The sequence below is a fragment of the Stenella coeruleoalba genome (assembly GCF_951394435.1).
Source record: "Stenella coeruleoalba genome assembly, chromosome: 3".
Lineage (NCBI taxonomy): Eukaryota > Metazoa > Chordata > Mammalia > Artiodactyla > Delphinidae > Stenella > Stenella coeruleoalba.
Window position 1 is genome coordinate 119451298 of NC_137148.1, and position 20634 is coordinate 119471931.

A 20634-nucleotide genomic window follows, 5' to 3' on the forward strand; every position below is an offset into this window, starting at 1 on the left:
GAACTGTGTAGTGTAAGTGGACATGAGGTTAATAATCTTGGTCCTACTTGAAGGTGGTTTTAATATGAGGGTCCAAAATAACCTCTTTGAGTAGAAGAATGTATATCAAAGACTAGCATGTAGTAGCTCTTGACAAAGGCTAGTTTCCCCAGTATTCTGATATTTTATATGACAACTTATAGAAGCATGCCGTGTGGTTTTTTATTTCAGTGTTTTGAGAAACTGCAGCTTAGTTTAAATTGTACGTTTAAATTTTTATTCATTCAAAAAAGTTCACTTTTCAACGGAAGACCTGATTAGAAATGGCAGTGATGGTATATTTGATAATACAGAGAAAATGAGATGTCACTCGCTGCCTTGGTCTTCCGGTGAGGTAAAGGCAAAGGGCACTACAGCTGTTACTAAATTGTAAGAAGGAGGAGAAATGGGACAAACTTACTAGCCTGGTCCATCAGAATCATTATTTTATAGGTGATATATCTTATTTCTTTTGAATAAAAAAATTCCCTTATACTTGGGATAGGGGAGGAATTGCTCAAAAGAGCTTAAAGCTCCAAAGATCAAAGTAAAGCTTGATGTGTATTTGGGAAAGCATCTAAAATGTTACTGGGTAAGCAACCACACTATATTAGTGATATGACAGAATTTTATTTGAGCTTGTCCTTTGAGTAAACTTATTTCTAAATATAAAATAGCTGAGATGAAAACATGGGGATTAAAGGAAAGTAGAAAAACTGGGGCTGGAGAAAAAAATATATAAACCAAGCACTAAAACCTGACACGGGCTAATATATATTTATTTAAATGGTGAGAGAACAGAAAAATGAAACTAGAATATGCACAGAGATGTGATATGTAAGAAAGTTAGGAATAACTATCTGGGTTTTTTGGTAACAAGAAGAAATTATCCTTGTGGTACTGAAAGTGAACTTCTACATGAATGTGTAATCAATCTCTGTAGCTTTTGTAACACCTACAAGAAGATGGGCATTTATCATTTTCTTTTTTCTTTTTAAAATATTTTTGGGGTTTTTGTGTTTTTGGCCGCACCGTGCAGCATGCAGGATCTTAGTTCCTCAACCAGGAATTGAACCCATACCCCCTGCATTGGGAGCGCAGAGAACCACTGGAACACCAGGGAAGTCCCAGCTATCATTTTCTTTAAAGCAATGTTTAACGTGTTGACACTCTGTAATAAAGTGATTGGTGTGTCATGAAGGTCTGTAAAACATGGTGAAGAAAAGACTAATTTAATCTGTCTTTTTTGCTATTGAAGTAATATGAAGAACTGAGAAGATAATGTTGTGTGTCTGGTTTGGGGAATTAGACTACAGTCACAACCATAAATCTACTTTATATTTAAAAACATATACACACAGTGTGTACTAGATAGCACCAACAGTCTCTCTTCTGTCAAAAGAACCACATGGTTTCCATGCTCCCTCTAATATCACCATATTCGACAAGATTAGTCTTTCCAAAATAACAAGTCTGATCATGCCTCTGCCCTTACTTTCCACCTACTCCTACTCAACTTCTCTAGATTTAAAATTCAATGTTGCTTCTTCTAGGAAGCTTTCCCTGCCTTTTAGGACAGAATTAGGTGACCTTCCTTTTGCTCCTGTAGCTCTCTATTCCTTTTGTAGTGTGCTGTACCATTTTGTGTTTGACTCTGCAACCTAACTAGACAGTAAAGTACTTGAATACAGGCACTATTTTACTGATGTTGAATGCAGACACTGTTTTATGTCTAGTGCTTGCCTTGGTGAGTACTTGTTGAATCAAAGTGCACAGGGGTTACTAGATCACCACTACCACCTTCATGGAACTTGCAGTTTCAACTAAGGCAAAATTCCAAACGTTTTTTCCAGAGGAAAGATTTTAAATGATGAGATCAATTTTAATTATACAGCTTGTTATATAAACCAGGATATGAAACTTATAACTAGTTTCAGATTTCTTCTTTGCTTGAAAAACAAACAAAACCCATCCAATGCCTCCTTGAGGAGTTTTTTCCCCCCTGTAGATTTGTAACAAAAGATTTATATATACACATATGTGCCAAGTAAAAGGTAAATAACAGAATAATGGACATGTAACTATATCTAGTATAAAAACATTTCTAACCGTAGCAAATAGTTTTGAGGTTGAAAAAAGAAATAAGAAAGATCAAAGTAATGTTTCTTCAAGTCTTATAAGTTTCATTATTACATAATTTTCTTTCTTAGCATATAGTCTGGCTACACTGAACTCACTGTGTACAGTAAAAGTTGGTGAATAAACTTAAGCAGAATATGAAATACTCATTAAAAAATCCTACTTTTAATTATTACATCTGCTTATGTATATTTTAAAAAGTAAAACAATACATTTTTATATGATGCAGAGACAGTTCATTTTAGATATTTTTACGTTACCTTCCAGGTTCATTCCTGCTTGAAGACATTTTCTGTAGCGGCATGCTGGGCAGTTTTTTCTTCGAATTTTATCAATGATGCAATCATTTCTTCCAGCACAAAGATAATTGTGCTGTCCTATATGGAAAATAAAGACACTGTTAAAATTTCACAGGCCTTAAAGGATATTTTTATGGAGAGGCTCTTTGCTGTTGTTGTTTTGGGTGGAACATAGCCAAGGACCAAAGGCATTGATTAAGAAACATACAGTGTACTTTCTTACATTCATTACAAACTTGAGAGGTCAACTTAAAATAAAAAGCCTTTCATATTCTGTTTGACAAACATAGTTCATTAAAAAAAACTCTACTGCAGTATACATATAGAAAAGCTCACAAATCCTAAGTGTACCACCTAACCTAATAAATTTTCATAAGCCAAACACTTCCATGTAATCAGCTCTCATATCAAGCAGAACAGTTCCCCCACAAACCCTCTTGTTGCCCCCTTCCAGTCCCTACCTACCAGGGGTAACCTCTTTCTTGATAAGCTGTTCTTTAAATTGTGCTTTAAACAGTTGTTTCTTCTACCAATTACAGAAGATCTCTGTATTTTATTTATTCTATTTATAGAAGATCTCATTATTTTATTATGATTTCTAACTTAATGCTAAGGAGGACTAGAGAAAGAGGAAACTGGTTTAAAAATACTGTGAGAGTCACAAAAGGAAAATGACTTTAATTCAGCATTGCACCACCGTATGCAAATAAAGCATGCTCCCCTTCCAAATTTTTAAATAAAGTGATAGGTAAACACTTAAATTATGTTAAGGTTGCCAGCAATTAGTTAGGTGTATCACAGACCTGGCAAACTAAGCTACTGTATATAGGACTTAGGGAGATTTGTTCATTATTTCACATGCTTTTTGACTCCAAATACTAAAGATGGTTACTGTTTAAAATCTTCTGCCACCCAGTATTAAATGTGCTAAGAGGCAGAAATGCAGTTTTCACCTGTCAGAAATTTTCAAGGAAAATTTAAAAGGGTTTCCCTGGTGGTGCAGTGGTTAAGGATCCGCCTGCCAAAGCAGGGGACACAGGTTCGAGCCCTGGTCCGGGAAGATCCCACATGCCGCGGAGCGACTAAGCCTTCGGGCCATAGCTACTGAGCCTGCGCGCCTAGAGCCCGTGCTCTGCAGCAAGAGAAGCCACCACGATGAGAAGCCCGCGCACCGCAACGAAGAGTAGCCCCCGCTCACCACAACCTGCGCACAGCAACGAAGACCCAATGCAGCCAAAAATAAATTAATTAATTAAAAAGAACAACAAAAAAAGGGACAGACAGAAAGTCTTCCTACCCTCTCCCTCCCCTCAATTGTACCCTCTTTTGTTGAAGAAAACTATCTGAAGATTTGCTAGCCTGGCAAAAGCTGAAAGGATCCTCCTACACAAGACCAGCATATCTAAATAGATACACTAGATAATTAAGAGTCTGTGTCTTTACACTAGAGGGGATGGTCTTCAGAAGACTACAGGACATTTGTCTTCTCAAAAATAAATCATATTCAAAGAAAAGAGAAAAAATCATAATCATCAATTCATTAGGTTGAATATACCTAGTCTAACTTCTGGGAAAAGATACTTTATGCCTAGAATAATCTACTTGACTTGGATGAAAATAAACTATATTCATTTCTTCCTAACATGTTAAATCACACTGCTTGTTAAGCATTAGTTTGGGGTAGATGGTTAACTGTATCAGGTTCAATTCTTTGTGAGAAATAGGCCACAGAATTGACTAATGGTCTACAATTCAGCTTTGTTCCAGAGTTGTTCTCCAATGCCAAATGTCTGTACGAGCTGTTTCAATTCCTTTCTGTATTGTGTAAGTTTGCTAGCTTCCTTACTTGGACATGAAATGGAAGCACTAATGCAATAATTCTATCCTCTATACAGTTTAAGTAGGAACAACAGATGCCATCATAATTGAAGCAGTTATAATACACAGAAGTTCTACCCCGTAAGAATATCCCTGAATCACTGTCCTGTAGTTAATTGAAAAAATTACTCATTGCTAAACACAGAAAAAGTTTCAATGCGTTATTTATATCTAACCAAAAGATGAGAATGTGCATGCTATGCTAATAATGATTTCTTTATCCCAGGCATGTCTCGAGCACAATTAAGAATCTGAGCTACACGATCAGGGGGCATTGTACCTTCGTAAGTTCAAATCAGCTCTTTCTGGTTATTAGTATGAAGTTGGACAAGCCTTTGGGTGCGTTATCTATAAAAAGAATAGTGGTCACTATTTACAAGGCATGGACATGTACCACTAATAGTCACTCCCTGTCAATCATTTTGATAAGACAATAAGACATCTTAGTTTGGAATTCCTGTGTCCTTTACCACTTGGTAAATTCCCTTTCTAACTAAAAAGAGAGAGCAGATGTCAGGAGAAGAGCCTTCGGGCCAGCTGGAATTTCTCAACATTGTTTTGTTTGCATTGTATTTATATTTTTATGGTAAAAATCTATTTTTGGCAATTGATTCTATTTCTATTTCTGGTAGATGTGGTAGCCAGCCTCCAAGATGGCCCCCAGTGGTCTCTGTCTCCTGGTATTCACACTCTTAGATAGTCCCTTCCCAAACTATACCAGCACTGGTCTGTGTGACCAATAAAATACAGCACAAGTGACAAGTATATCACATCTGAGATTAAGTTATAAAGATATTATGTTCCCATATTTGTCACAGCCTCTCTTGTGGATCATTTGTTCCAGGGGAGGCCAGCTGCTATGTTGAGAGCAGCACTAGACGAGGCCCACATAATGAGGAACTGAAGCTTCCTGCGAAAAGCAATGTTAATGGGCTGGGAAGTGGATCCTCTAGCCCCACACAAGCCTTCAGATGACTGCAGCTTCCACCAACAGTCTGAATGTAACTTCATGAGAGTCCCAGGACTACCCAGCTAATAAGCTGCTCCCAAATCCCTGACTCTCAGAAGCTGCGTGATACAATAAACATCTCTTGTTTTAAGCTACTCATTTTGGGGGTAATTTGTTACACATCAATAGATAACTAATACAGTAGAGATAGTAAAGTTGTTTTAAAATAAAGTTATAAACAAGAGTGATCCAAGAAAAATATTAGGTAGTAAATAGAACAGTGATGCTTGGACATGATCAAGATAATGAAAGTGGTATAGGAAATGGGCAGCACAGCAAAGGGCATGTCCTAGGGTTTTCTGTAGTTTGTATACCCTACTGGAAGTATCCAAGTTTCAAATGTGAACTGTGACTGTCAGCTTGAGCATCTTTCTTTACTGCTCTCAAAAACTGTGTGGTATAGTGCAAAGTGCACTTGGCAAAGGGCCAGGAAGCCCTTGGTCTGATTTGCAGCTCTACTGCCTAGCTGTGTGATCTTAGTAATGTTTATTAACCTTCCCGAACCCCCTGTTTCTCCATCTGTAAAGTTGGAAAATTAGCACCTACCTTGCTGTGCTTCTGCAAGGGTTAAAGGCAGTTGTGTAGAAGGTTCTTAAAATAGTGCCTAGCACATTGTAAGCACTCAATAAACACTAGCTAGTAAATAATTCCCTTGTTATTGCTTTCATCTCAGTATTTAACTAGATTATAAACGGCCAGGAGATGCGATTTTTATCCTTTCAGGAAGTCAGTGTAGCATTGAGATTAAGAGCCTGTTTGGAGACAGCTATGTTTGAATCCTAGCTCTGTCAAACTGTGTGAGCTTCAGTTTCCTAGTCTATCAAATATGGATCATAATAGCATCTAAGATCCCACAGAGCTGTTAATTAAGTGGTATGACATATAAAATATAGTGCTTGGTACGTCATAAATGAAGGGTAGCTGATATCCATCTCCATTATGACCCACCAACAAAGATTATATGCAATTTGTGCAAAGGGAACATAAGAAAAAGGGACTCAGAAAAAAAAAGATCATTCAGCTAGTATACATCTCAAGAAATGGAGCTACCCAAATTCTTCTCTGTATGCAAAAAAGCAACTCCTAGAATAATGAATGAAAAAATTCAAAATATCAATCCTCGATCTGGGTTGTATGGATAATAAATAAGTAAAACTTTTGCAAATTTCCTAAAAATATTTAAATGTTTGGGTATTTACAATACTTTGCCAGTTTGGTGGACAACCTATAATATCTAGCAGGTGTTAAAAAAAATGGAATGAATGTAGTGTAATGAAAATCATACAAGCTTCATCTTTGTAAGTGTTCAAGAAAGTGCTCCAAAATATGTATCTGGACTTAAAAACAGATTTCTATCATGTCTAGAAAGGAAAAGTAGAACTGCCATGAAGTTAGTTTAGCAAATGATTACAGAATTTTAGAGCTGGAAGTGACCCTGGAGAAAATTTAAGTCCAAATAAAGGATTTACTTAACACAGTTCACATTTTAACCTTTTCTTATTAATCATGTAATCTAGCTATCATATTTAACTGAAATACTTGTAAGGTATACATTTTGAAATAGTATAGCTAATATTCAATGAAATTTTACCTTAAAACAAGTATAAGAATTTAATTCTAAAGCAGAGATTAAGGCCAGAGGGCATATGGCCTGCAGTGATGTCTTATTTGTAGTATGTTTAGCTTTTTTTTTCTTTTTTAAATTGCATTTGGATGCTTTTAGGTAGAGCATGCTTGCACTCTCTAACATAAATAACTGCCCTTCCTTGCCCAGTTGTATTATATTTGGCCAGAATGACCCACACTCAGTCCCTGTAGGCACTGGAATTGGAATTTGTAGCCCTGTTTTAAGGAATGATTTTAGTTAAAATGAGGACAAATGAAAAAAAAAATTTTTTTAATTCCTGTATTTCTCTTAAGGCTCCATTGTCTCATTCTGAATTTCACTTTCAGAATTAAAATTTGTCAATATTATTTTGATGTACAGAAATACTGTAATACTGTTATCACTGCATTTATATATACCATGGAAAGAACTAATCAGTGAAGAAAGTGCTGAATAAAGTAAGGACAAGAAGAAGCTTCTGTCTGTGGTAAATAACATCTACTTTGTTAGAGACATTGCATTAATTAGGGGTGGGCTTTACTTAATGACTCTACTCAGTAGTTGGATGATACCAAACTGGTTAAAGCCTGCATCCCCGTGCTCTCTGCGGGATAACACAAGTAATTTTATAGTTTGTTAATATATGAAAAGCAATCCAAACAAAAGAAAATGACTCATCTAACTCTTAAGGACATGCAAACTCAACTGAAGCCAGATAATAATCTTTCTCGTACTGTGAATGAATACGTTAATTTTTAAAAAATCTAATTATCTAATCAGAGCTTTAGGTAATCCATTCAGGCCACACTGCCTTCCAAATGCTTTACAAATAACCAAATTACAAAACAGTTTTTTCTAAGAGGATTCACTGGTCATATTAGAAAATTTTAGTGTGACTTCCAATAATTTGCTTATGGAATGAATTTTTCCTTCTGTAAGGAGCTGATGTGCAGGCTGAATCTGTAACAAGGGTAAAATTTACATGAATATAAATACTTGTCAAGTGAAGTCACCTCCTCTAAAACACCTTCTTTCCTGACCTCCTCAGGCAGTTTGTCACTTGCTCCTCTGTATTATAATCTCTGTACCTTGTAACTGTTAAGTCATCTTTCACTTCCAAGTACACTGTGACCTCCCAGAGAGCAGGGATCAGGTCTTACACCACATTTATATCACAAAGCACAGGCCTGGCTTATTGGAAAACAAAACAAAACACTTTTCCCCCTCACAGTTCTCATTATCACTCATTTTTGCCAGACTGGAATAGTTGGTGGCTTTAAAACCAGCTAATTCATGGGAATTAAAGCCCATAATACTAACACAATGAGCACTAGTTACTGCTGAAACCTAACACCATCATTTCACATGATAGCACTTTCTTAGTTATCTTCTGTTCTCTGATCATACTCCCTCCCTTCAGTTTATAGTTTTCTATTTTATTCTAGTTTGTTTTTTAAAGTATCTCTTCCCCACTAGAGCACTTAGGAGCTACCCTCCTCCCCCTGCTTTTACTGACTTCTAGCCTTAATAGGCTTTGCATATAATAGAAATTTCAGAATCCACTCTGAGAAATAGGAACCAGAGAAATAATAAAACTCTTCAAAACACACACTACCTTCCACTGCTCTTTTGAAGAATACTTTACAGCTTCCACAAGTTAAGACCCCATAATGACATCCCGAAGCTTCATCAGAGCACACTAGGCAGAGTTTGGGAGGTGGTCCCGTTGCTGCTGAGGAGCTGGATGGAGGAGAGCTTACATCTGGTCTCATTCCAGGGCTAAAAAAGGAAGAAAGCAGTGTGACGATTTAACTGTCATGACTGTCACAGAAGTATCAAAATACAGTTCTCTTACCTTCTCACTCCACAGTGAGCATGTTCACACTGAACTCTGGCTTCAAGTACTAGCAAGCATTAAAATATCCTACCTAGATATAGTCAAATAACGTTTTATTCTTCTATACAAAATTAAGAGTGAGGTAATTTCTTTTTAAGTATTCCCTGGGAGTTCCCTGGGGTCTGGTGGTTAGGATTTGGTACTTTCACTGCCGTAGTCCAGGTTCAATCTTTGGTCAAGGAACTGAAATCCCAGAAGCCATGGGGCGTGGCAAAAAAAAAAAAAAAGAAACGTATCCCTTAAAAAGAATGGACTTAGATATTATAATTTTTAGTTGCTTGGGAGTTGTTTATAATCACCTTTACTAAAGTATCATTTACATACAATAACATTAACCATTTATAAGTGTACAATTGATGAGTTTTGTTACATGGATAATTGTGTAACTACCACCATGATCAAGAGATATATATTCCATCAACCGCCAAAGATTCCTTAGGACATCATTTTTTTTCCTCTAATTTTAAGATATTGTACAGGGATCTTTCTAATTTCATTCAAGTCTCATTACAATTCTACCCATTCCTCTGCTTGAGTTAAAATTTCTTACAATATACTCATCATTTGTTCTATTGTGCTTCACTTTATTGCACTTAACAAATGCTGCAAAATTGTCAGATGGTTAGTATTTTTTAGCAACAAAGTATTTTTTTTGAATTTTATTTTATTTTTTATACAGCACGTTCTTACTAGTTATCTATTTTATCCATATTAGTGTATACATGTCAATCCCAATCTCCCAGTTCATCACACACACACACCCCTTTCCCCCCTTGGTGCCCATAGGTTTGTTCTCTACATCTGTGTCTCTATTTCAGCCCTGCAAACCGGTTCATCTGTACCATTTTTCTAGGTTCCACATATATGCATTAACATATGATATTTTTCTCTTTCTTAGTTCACTCTGTATGACAGTCTCTAGATCCATCCACATCTCTACAAATGACCCAACTTTGTTCCTTTTTATGGCTGAGTAATATTCCATTGTATACATGTACCACATCTTCTTTATCCATTCGTCTGTCGATGGGCATTTAGGTTGCTTCCGTGACCTGGCTATTGTAAATGGTGCTGCAATGAACATTGGGGTGCATGTGTCTTTCTGAATTATGGTTTTCTCTGGGTATATGCCCAACAAAGTATTTTAAAATTAAGGTATATACATTGTTTTTCAGACACACTGCACACTTAACAGACTATAGTATAGTGTAAACATAACTTTTACATGCACTGGAAAGTGACTTGCTTTATTGCAACATTTTCTTTCTTGCTGTGGTCTGGAACCAAACCAGCAGTATCTCTGAGGTATGACTGTATTAAAGTTTGGTCCAGCATCTCTCATTCCAATGTCATCCTAGCTGAAATGACAGTTTTTTATGACTTAGAAGAGAATGGTGCAGAAACATTACCTCCTACAACTTTCTAGTCTGGCTTGCAGCAAGTAAGACTTTTTTCCAGCACTGGGCTTTCAACAGTAAGGACTATGCTGCCCTCCCCACTCTGTGTACATATGCCCTGGAGAAAAAGATGGAAAATGGGAATCTGCTTCTGCTAGGTCTTGTTTTCATTTTGTAGATTTCTCACCACAAAAGATAAATATTCCTTTTCTAACTTGTTGTTTTGAGAATTTTCAAACACTCAAAAGTTGAAAGTATTGTGCAATGGATGTATAGTCTTTACTTATACTCACCAATTCTCAACATTTTGCCACATTTGCTTATAAAGATATATTTTTATAAACCAACGAAACAGTGATCCCTTTAATGCTAGAGGAAAGATTAACTATAAAACCTTCATTATAGATGATACAGTGGTTTCCAATGTTGTATATTTCTAAGGAATGTTCATCTTACATGCTAACTTTAGAACCAAAACTGTATTGTGTACTGTATAACTCAAAAGAGTTCCTAACCTTTCTAACCTTGTGTAACTAAAAAGAGTCCCTGAAAATAGTTTCTAGAGACTGCTAATTCCTTCTCTGGTCATGTGTTCTTCAAACATATGGATGGTAGCAATCTGTTGATTTTGGAACTTTACACATTAAAAGTGTATTGTTCATCACCTATATAAGAAATCTCTCCCTGAGATTTTCTTTATCTGCCTATTCTCTAAAAGAGATGGCATTTAGGGATAAATAATAAATTATTATTAAATCTCAATTACGAATATGCTTAAACTAAATCACAGAGCCAACTGACTTAAGAAATTGTTTGGGTAATTAACATGGTTAGAAAGTATATTTATTAAGTAACATCTTTTTGTTATTCTATTTTTGGAATAACAGTTAAAAGTTGGACTTCCCTGCTGGCATAGTGGTTAAGCATCTGCCTGCCAATGCAGGGGACACGGGTTTGAGCCCTGGTCCAGGAAGATCCCACATGCCGTGGAGCAACTAAGCCCATGCGCCACAACTACTGAGCCTGTGCTCTAGAGCCCGTGAACCACAACTACTGAAGCCTGCGCGCCTAGAGTCCGTGCTCTGCAACGAGAAGCCACCACAATGAGAAGCCCGTGCACCGCAACGAAGAGTAGCCTGCGCCCAGCAACGAAGACCCAACACAGCCAAACATTTTAAATAAATAAATATTAAAAAAGTTAAAGTTAATTGTAGAATGACAATTTGTTTTGTAAATGTCACTTTAAATAATTAGGTCGATAAACTCCAAAGCTCCCCCTGAATTCTGTCCTCAAACGAAGCTAGCCAACCCTATGTTTATCTAGAGGCTTAGCGACTGACAGCATTCCCACCACTCTAGTTCTGGGAATAGGCCCCAGGGTTTCATATTGTTCTCTGAACACTGTCAAGGAGAATTTCTGGATGCTTCTGTATCACAAGGCATTGATCCCCTGCTAGATTTGGGAGAGTGTACTGAGTGCATATTGAAAGCCTACAATGGAAGAGAATAACCTGAAATGACTCTGCTGTAGGTCTGGCACGAACCATCCTTGATTAATGGAAACTTGTGACTAATGTAGCAGAGCTGCTCTGGGCCAGAGTTTTACAGAGAAGTAGGAAGGTCTTGGAGTGAGTGAACAGAGCAATGTGTTAGGGAAGCAAAAAATTCCTTGGCTTCTGTTCTGAAGATGCTCCTATTCCTGCTCAGCCAATCTCTGTCATCTGACATCTATTTTTAGGGACCATCCAGTTGTTTGTATATTTAGTTTATGGAAAATAAGTGCAATATTTATTGATTTGAAAGGTTAACGCTACAATGTTTCATCAACTAATTTTATATATATATATATATATATACGCACACACAGAAATACATATTAAAAATGTTTAAACAGTACTTTGGTAGTATTTTATAGTATTAAAACACTTTCATGAATAGAATCTCATCTGTCCTCTCAACAACCCTGTGAAAAGGATGTCATCACCTCTAGATGAGGTCATGCAGTTGTTGGAGGTTGATCAGGGAGCCTGTCTGTGGTCAAATTGACATGTTTCAGATCCCAGTTCTACCATTTCAAAGCTTATGTGACCTTGGATAGGTATCTACTACTTTGAACCTCTGTTTTCTCACAAGTAAACTCGAAGGACATCACCTGTGTGTGTGTTGTGAAAACAAGAGAACACACAAAGTCTAGCACATAGTTCCTCCCTCCCTCCAGCAGGCACCTGATAAATGTTCATTCTTTTCTCTTTCAGGAAAACAAGATTTTATGAGACAGCCTGATATAAGTATTATGTAAGTAGTATTAAGTCTAAAATCTAGGACAGTATTCCCAAATTCTCAGTTATAATTAGAGCACATGCAAAACACGTTCAGGCCACTCAACTGTGAGCTAGAGATGGCAAACAAAAGAGAAAGTTAAAACTAAATGAACAGGGCTTCCCTGGTGGCACAGTGGTTGAGTCCTCCTAGAGGACTAGAGCCCGTGCTCTGCAACAAGAGAAGCCACCGCAATGAGAAGCCTGTGCACTGCAATGAAAAGTAGCCCCTGCTCGCCACAACTAGAGATAGCCCGCGTGCAGCAATGAAGACCTAATGCAGACATAAAAAAAAAAAAGAAAAAAATAACTACATGAACAAATGGACTGATCAAACTGCAACTAAGAATCTGGAACTTAAGTCAGGCCTTCGGCATCCGTTCTGGCAGTCATTCTAGGCTACATCAGATAAAAACTAAATACATGGAAAGCTGCTAAGTGTACCACTGACATCAATGAAAAAAAATCAGTTTTTGTCACACAAATATGAGCACTATGATGGCCTACAGTGAACCCCATTGGGAGAAATGAAAGAACACAAAATGTTATTCAATTGCAACTGTGACCCTATGATACTGCTAAAAGGGCGGGGGTTCAACAAAATGGTTAGAACTCAAAGGAAAACCATACAGAATCATCATCTTTTAATAAGGACACGTGACAACAAGAAAGAAAAAGCACACCATAATAAGACTGCATATTACACGCCCCCCCCTTTTTTTTTTTTGGCGGTACACGGGCCTCTCACTGTTGTGGCCTCTCCCGTTGCGGAGCACAGGCTCCCGACGCGCAGGCTCAGCGGCCATGGCTCACGGGCCCAGCCGCTCCGCGGCATGTGGGATCTTCCCAGACCGGGGCACGAACCCGCGTCCCCTGCATCGGCAGGCGGACTCTCAACCATTGCGCCACCAGGGAAGCCCTACACCCGCTTTTGAACAGAAAAGCTGAATTGTCCCGGTCTTTTGCTCAGTGTGTGTTTACAGCTGTGTCAAACAAACATTCTGGAGATGCTAAGAGGTTCTATTATGAACTGACTGTATCCAGAGAACTTTAAGTGAAGAGTGGAAATAACAAAATGTGTTGTTTCAGGTGAATACTTGAATGCTGTCTCCCACTCAAAATGGAAAGAGTGCTGGACATCAAGTTATTCCTGAGGCTACTGAGTTTACATTAGAGAGAGAAAAGATACGTACAAAGCAGGTTTTTCTATTTAATTTTCTTGCAAGAAAGGCAGTTGATGAAAGGAGGATCACGGATGGATGGAAGTTACACACACCTTAAGAAACATGTAAAACGTGCAGGTAAATTACACCCTTTCAGCACGATTCCTGGTATCTGTATGCCAGGCACTGTGAGGATACAGAGGTCATATCATACATGAAAATGTGTTACTGAAATGACAGTGGACCTAGAAACTTTGATCTAGGTAGGAGTAGCAGAATATTTTTGGCTGCTTCAGTGTCATGGTAGTACTACTAAGAAGTGATTCAGCTATATATATAGACAAATCTGGACTTACATCCTAGCTCCAGTGCTTTAACAACTGTGTGACAGTGGCTGGCTGATAAACCCTTGACTCTTTTTCCTTATTAGTACCATTTTAGGACCTTCTGTGTAGATTATATATTTGAGTTACATAAAGTAGTGGCACACGCTTGGTGATCATCAAACAATATGTTTCTCCTTAACCCTCAGGCATTAACTCCTTTTTTCTCCCTTCCCCCAACTTCTCCTTCCTTTCTGGAGGATCCCAAGGAATGAGAAGTGCTTTGAAGAACGTTCTCTGTGAGACAGGGGAAGGTTAATGGTCCTCCAGAAACTTAAGTTCAGGTAATTGTAGATATTCTTTCTTGATTCTGCACCAAAAATCGACACTTTAGTTTCGTGAACGTTAGTGTTGCAATGAGGAATCTAAAACCCTATCAGTGCACTTTTTTGTACCTGTGTTACATTAAAATCCACTGGTCTGTCTTGTACTTTGAATGGATCTTTTACCCATGCATGATTTTGAACTGTCATGCATTAGTCATTTGGAAAATACTGGTTCACTAAGTTATGCAGATCTTCCAAATGTTGACACAGTTCATTATACAATGTAAGAGTTGTATTTGTCAAGCTCACAGTGGCAGATACAAGGTTTCCAAAATTCTGCATTTTGTTTGGGAAACTCTAATTTTTATTGATTGGCAACAAGTACTGTCACTTGTCTTCCTTGAAGTGATAAGCTCACTTCAGTCATTTCTGAGAAAACATTTGCCAAATTCCCAAGGCTGAAAACCCGTAGTTTATCCATTCTATACCATGAAAAAAGTAGTTTGTTCAACTCTCAACTTAAAGAAAAGCACATGTAAGACTGTTTGAGACAACCATCAAATACCATATGCAGCACAAGTGCTTTACACAAAATGGATATTAAGAAGACACATATATTAAAGGGTGGAGATTTAAGTGAATTAGTATATTGCTTCCTCAAAGGTATCTTTAAGTGGAACTGGCTTGCTTTCTTCTTTAACTGTGAGTATACTGCAGTTAAATACAATGACTACTGTACCCTAAGACACCAGCAGTTTTACTCATCATTGGTTTTGGTACCATCAGTGCAAATGTCAACAGAGTGAAAAATGCAAATAAAGACTATGTATTATCATGAAAATAGTTTTGAAAGGAATGGGGACTCCCAGGGGTCCATAGATCACATGTTGAGAACTGCTGTTAAAGAGGACAGTGAGGACTTTAAGTCAGACATGCTAGAATTCATAACCTAACTGCAGTGTAGTAGCTTCGTGACCTTTTAATGTCTCTAAATCTCAATTGCCTTATTTCTAAATGGGGACTGTAATGTACTTGGCGAAATGATACAGTATTGCTTACTAAGTGAGAGGCTTTCCCCCACGGAGGAAGGAAGAGAGACGATAAACTACGATAAACCCAAATGGTGTGGTTGGCTTAGCCTTCAATTTAAGTGAATTTAATCAACAATTTTTCAATGAAATGCAAGAAATTCATTTTGGAAAAAAGCAAAACTGATATTATCTCAGACAGCAAATATTAACGTGGGAAAAAATCCTGGAAATAAAGCTGCTACAACTCGATTAATTTTTACCAACTACAAATGGAATAGGTATATTCTCACTGGCTTACCAGTTTTTGTCCTAATACCATAAAGCAGTGGTTCTCAGTCGGGAGCAGTTTTACTCCCCAGGGGACATCTGGCTACCTCTGGAGACACTTTTGGTTGTCACAACTCGGGAAATGCCACTGGTATCCAGTGAGAAGAGGCTAGGGTGCTGCTAAGCCTCCCACAATGCACAGCAGACAGTCTTCCACAACAAATAATTATCCAGCTTCCATGTCAACAGTGCTGAGGTTAAGAAATCCTTGCTATAAATCTTTAAGCAACATAAAGTGAGGAAAAAAAAAAAAGAAAATTCAACAAGGACCAGAAACTTATTGTAAGACCTTCTAAACTATCTTTTAAAATGGAGCAACTGCCCTACTGAGGTAGCTGTAAATATTCTTTGATTCAAGACAAGTCCAAAAAGAGATTCAAAACAGAGCTGAGGCCAGGGACTATACCAGTTTAGTGATTAGCTTGAGTTAGTAATTTGCTTTTATTTTTCCCTCTAGCACTAGCACTAAGAGGTGATTTTTACACATTAAAGTCACCTGCACTTTTCTTATCTTTGTTCATTAGGAAAAATGTAAATACTCAGCTGCACACACCAGGTGATTATATTTTCTGACTGCCCATTTATCCCTGCATTAGCTAAAGGATTACTGATTTGTTTGATAATAAGCTATGGAATAGTTTTCAAATCAAATAGAAAAATACTCTGGGGGAAGGCTTTCACAATATTTCTGTTAAATGGTTTTAGCAGAGTGCATTTTATCTTATTTAGCAAGCCAAAAAAAAAAAAAAGAAGACTGATTAATCTCTTTGCTTTGCATTTGTTGAGAGAGGTTTCTATTGGTTTTAACTTTAGGTGTCTACTAAGACAGTTTCCTCAAACTATGCATCATTTATACTCACTCATCTTAGGGAGGAGGTTAGAGCAACAAAGCCTGTACTGTAAAGCTGTACTGTAGTGTCCAGGAACATTTTCAGTAAAGGATGACTGTTGGAGGAGATGTCTTTTTTTAGATCTCTGAGACACCAATGGCCTGTCATTTAACATCTCTGCACTTAGTTTCCCTGTCTGTAAAATGAAGGAGTTGAATCAATAAACTCCAAAGAAGCTGTCACTATTTCCCAAGGTAGGGGTAGGAAGTAGGCAAGAATATACTTGGGTCTGTGAAAGACTTCTTTGGACCTGTATTTTTATTTATATGAAGAGAGAATATGGTCACCCTATCTATATGCTCCTTTCTTAAAGTCTAATCTAACGTGTTTTCCTCTGTGTTTCTTTCTCTCTGGAAGGATCAGTCCTCAGTCTAGTGACTGTGCTGGGTAACTTAGTTCCTAAGAGATGAAATCTTGTTTCATGTTTTCAGTTCCATTTGCTCAGGCCTGCACTGAGGGACATGAGTTTCAATGAAGGGAGGAGTAATGATGTTCTAGTAACAGAACACTAAGACCAAGAGTAAGTAGCAAGCACAGTGAGGAGAAAACTTTTTTCATTACATGGTTATTTCTAGAATGAAGACCTGATTTTGTTCTATCTGATGCTTTCTTCTTAAGAGCACACAAGAATAACTATGATTTAGTACATGCAGAATTATGAATGTGACATCTTCAAATAAGGCAAGAACAAAATTTTTGAGCTTGAATCTCAGTTGTGATTAATTTTTAAGAATGTCCTTTCATGACTTGTTTTTTCTCATATACCAATGTATTTGTAGTTTTACTTGGGTTTTATTTTTAGGGAGTGGGGTGGTAATACCTTGTCTTCCTACAGTGCTACTCAGTGGGTAACTTAGGAGTCAAGTCCCATAGCTGAATGCTGTGGTTATTATAATTATTTGTAATTCCATTATAAGCTTTAATTGGGGCTTGTACCTGCATCTTTTGTATTTTGTACGTTCAGTTATTTGGACTTCGGGAGTCCTCTTTGGTTTTAGTCATGTGTGTCTACTTTGTAGGTTTCACCAACTGTGGTCTGTTTTGGGTTTGTACTTTAATTTAGAATAGTGTTAAGTTGATGGTTTGTATTTTATTTCATTTTACATTAGTTTGAAGGAAATTATTTAATTTTTGGATTCTGGAATTTTGATCATTTACTGTAATTTGTAATATAACTGCTGTGAAACGCTTGACAAGAAAAAAACGCTGTGCATTTCCACCTCAACTACAACCACCACATATTTCTAAATATCTCACTCTGTTCTCAGAGACCTGACTTCCTCTCACTATACTTAGTAACCCTTAGTACTTAGTTGCCAATTCCAGCTCTTTTCCACATCCTATTTATTATTCCCTATGATGTATGTTTCCCTTTCTGTCCACTCTGCCTCCATCTTAATGCATGTCTTCCCTCACCTCCTGCCTTAACCACTGCAGTGGTTTATACTAAGTAGTCCTCCTGGCTCTGGCTGCTTCTCTTTCCATTATGTCCCCTACAACGCTAAAACTCATTTTTCTCATCATAATTAAAAATCTCCGAGGCCCTTCCGTGTAATAAGCAGTACAAGCCCAACATGGTCCACAATCTGGTTCCTCTTTCTTTCTCCAATTATATGTCTTCCCACTCCTCTACACGAACCATTTGGTTTCTTTATCACCTTAGGGATCCTATATTCCACAAATATTTATTTTTTATTTAATATTTATTTTATTTATTTATTTGGCTGCACCGGGTCTTAGTTGTGGCACATGGGATCCTCCTCATCATATGCGGGATCTTTTTTAGTTGCGGCAGGAGGGATCTAGTTCCCTGACCACAGATCAAACCCAGGGCCCCTGCATTGGGAGCGCAGAGTCCCATCCACTGGACCACCAGGGAAGTCCCTCTACAAGTATTTATGAAGGGACTACTATGTGCCTCATTTCCCTCGAAGCTTGTCCTGAGATCTCTTCTTCCAGCCTGGAGTGTCTGCCGTGGCCTTTCTGATCCAAGACAACCTCTAGACTCCCTTAAACACTGCCATGTAGCACTTTACACATGGTATCTTTTGATTTATATTTCCATCAATAATTCCTTTTAGGTAGGGTCCATGTCTTAGGCCTCTTATATCACCAGCATCTTGTTACAGTGTCCAGTATATGTTATTTTATTTAGCTTACTTATATGTTACATCTTTTTATACTCTGCAAAAGAATCTGAGGCAGCTAACATGTTAACTGTATTATGGGTACAATCTCATAAACATCTATCACCTCACTACTACTAGGAGCCACTCTGCAAGCTCTTTCTTTCTTTATATACATTATCCCCTTTAATCCTCTCCACAAACGTACGAGGTGGGTACTGTTTTCAGTGTTTTACAGATGAGGAAGCAGATTTAGAGAAGCTGACTTGCCTACAGTGACACAGTGACTAGCAAAGTCAGGATTCAAATGCCTAGCTTTCTGACACCAAAATCAGCGTTCTCAACCAGTATTCCACCTCCCTCCCTACAATGAAGTGGCAAAACTGAGAAGATGAGGTGGATCTAGGTCTTCAAATTGAGGGATGAACTGCCTTCTACTTTGAGGGCTGTGGTTTGATGTCTCAGTGATATACAGCAAAAGGAAGCAACTTCCCTGTGCCTGCTTCCGAACATGATCTGCAAAAGATTTCTGGCCAAATAAGGATTGCCAGAGCAGGTCAAATAGGTAAAAACAATTGCCTTATAATTGTGCGACAGTCTGTGTATCATTTGAAAATTTAGTCACACTAATGTATATCTCATACTGTACAATTAGCACAATTCCTACTAAGATGTTTATAAAATCAAACAAAATGCAGAACAGCTGTGTCTACATTCATTTTTATTTTAGTATAAAGGAAAGAACAAAACCCTCAAAACCAACCTGAACTTGGTCTAAAGCCACATACTCCCACCTTCAGTCAAAAGCCAAGACTTGATTCTAAATTAGATTCTTACATTAGTATGAGAACTTCCTTACTGATATGCATTTCCCTCAGGTTTTGATGATGATGCTCTCACTTCACACCCTGATTCTAAGATATCCACTGAAACAATTTAAAGGAATAATTTGAAGTATTTATATACAGTGAGAACATTGGTGAACTTGTCCCTAGAAGAGGAAGGAAGAAAGGAATAAGAAATTAGTCTCTGGAATGATGTAAAGGTTACTTATTCCTTTCTTCCTTCCTCTTCTAGGGACATCTGCAATGCAGGCAGTTAGATGAAAAATTTAAGACTGGGAAGGTTTTCAGGTAGGTGGAACAAAACACTCCCATCATAGTAATAATCGTATTGGACACCAATTGGTTGACTTTTAGTTCTGCAAACCAAGATCCATGGCTAAGGACTTTAATAAATGTATTATCTCAAATAATCCTTACCACTAGTCCATTTTACAAATGAGAATACAGAAATTAAGCCAGGTGTTTGGCCAAAGTCGCATTAGCACAATCTGGATTTGAATTCAGCACTGTCTGATTCCAAAATCCAGGCTCCTTACCCTCATCACTGTGTTATCTGGCAGGGACCCGCAGGGTAATATCTGTTCAGCTTGACAGAGTTTTTAAAAGAGTGTGTGAGTCATCAAGTAGATAGTCCTGAGGTAAAGGTAAACATCAAAAATAATTTCTGTTTTTCCTTCTTCTGACTATCCTTGTTATCACAATGAAGTAGAAATTATCTATAATTAAAAAGATACAAAAGTATCCTAGTCACTTCCATTTTTCCTTTAGATTCTTGTTATACTGACTTAAGTCTTAAATTAGCATATTCACATTCTACATTATTAAGACAATGTCACACGAGCCATTAAATTATGAGTTAATAACACAGAGACCTCGTATCAAAAATACAAAAATAGAAATAGAAGTGTTTTGCATATTCAAAACACCATTTTTGCCCTTAGAGGAGCTTTGAAGCAGTTATGCCTGACTACCATATTAGACCTTAGAATTTTTTGAAATGCATTTAATTTTTATGAAATATACTACTCCACCAAAGTATCCA

General features: G+C 37.4%; 1 protein-coding gene and 1 long non-coding RNA gene across 18 annotated transcripts in view; one reads left to right on the plus strand and one right to left on the minus strand.

Annotated features, from left to right (window-relative positions):
* LOC307183544 overlaps positions 1-13297 on the plus strand; it is a 58782-nt gene extending 45485 nt beyond the window's left edge. The window contains exons 2-3 of the long non-coding RNA XR_013827521.1: positions 4561-4618; positions 11131-13297. This is a non-coding gene — a long non-coding RNA (uncharacterized lncRNA). The remainder of the gene's footprint in view (positions 1-4560; positions 4619-11130) is intronic.
* NR3C1 (nuclear receptor subfamily 3 group C member 1) overlaps positions 1-20634 on the minus strand; it is an 807313-nt gene that overhangs the window by 26859 nt on the left and 759820 nt on the right. For 16 of the 17 annotated variants that reach the window (XM_079916194.1, XM_079916195.1, XM_079916193.1 and 13 more), the window contains 2 exons: positions 8562-8728; positions 2418-2534 (listed from right to left, as the gene is read on the minus strand). In XM_079916194.1, the coding sequence (XP_079772320.1) occupies positions 2418-2534; positions 8562-8728 (284 nt within the window). The remainder of the gene's footprint in view (positions 1-2417; positions 2535-8561; positions 8729-20634) is intronic. The other variant, XM_079916192.1, reaches the window with a different exon arrangement.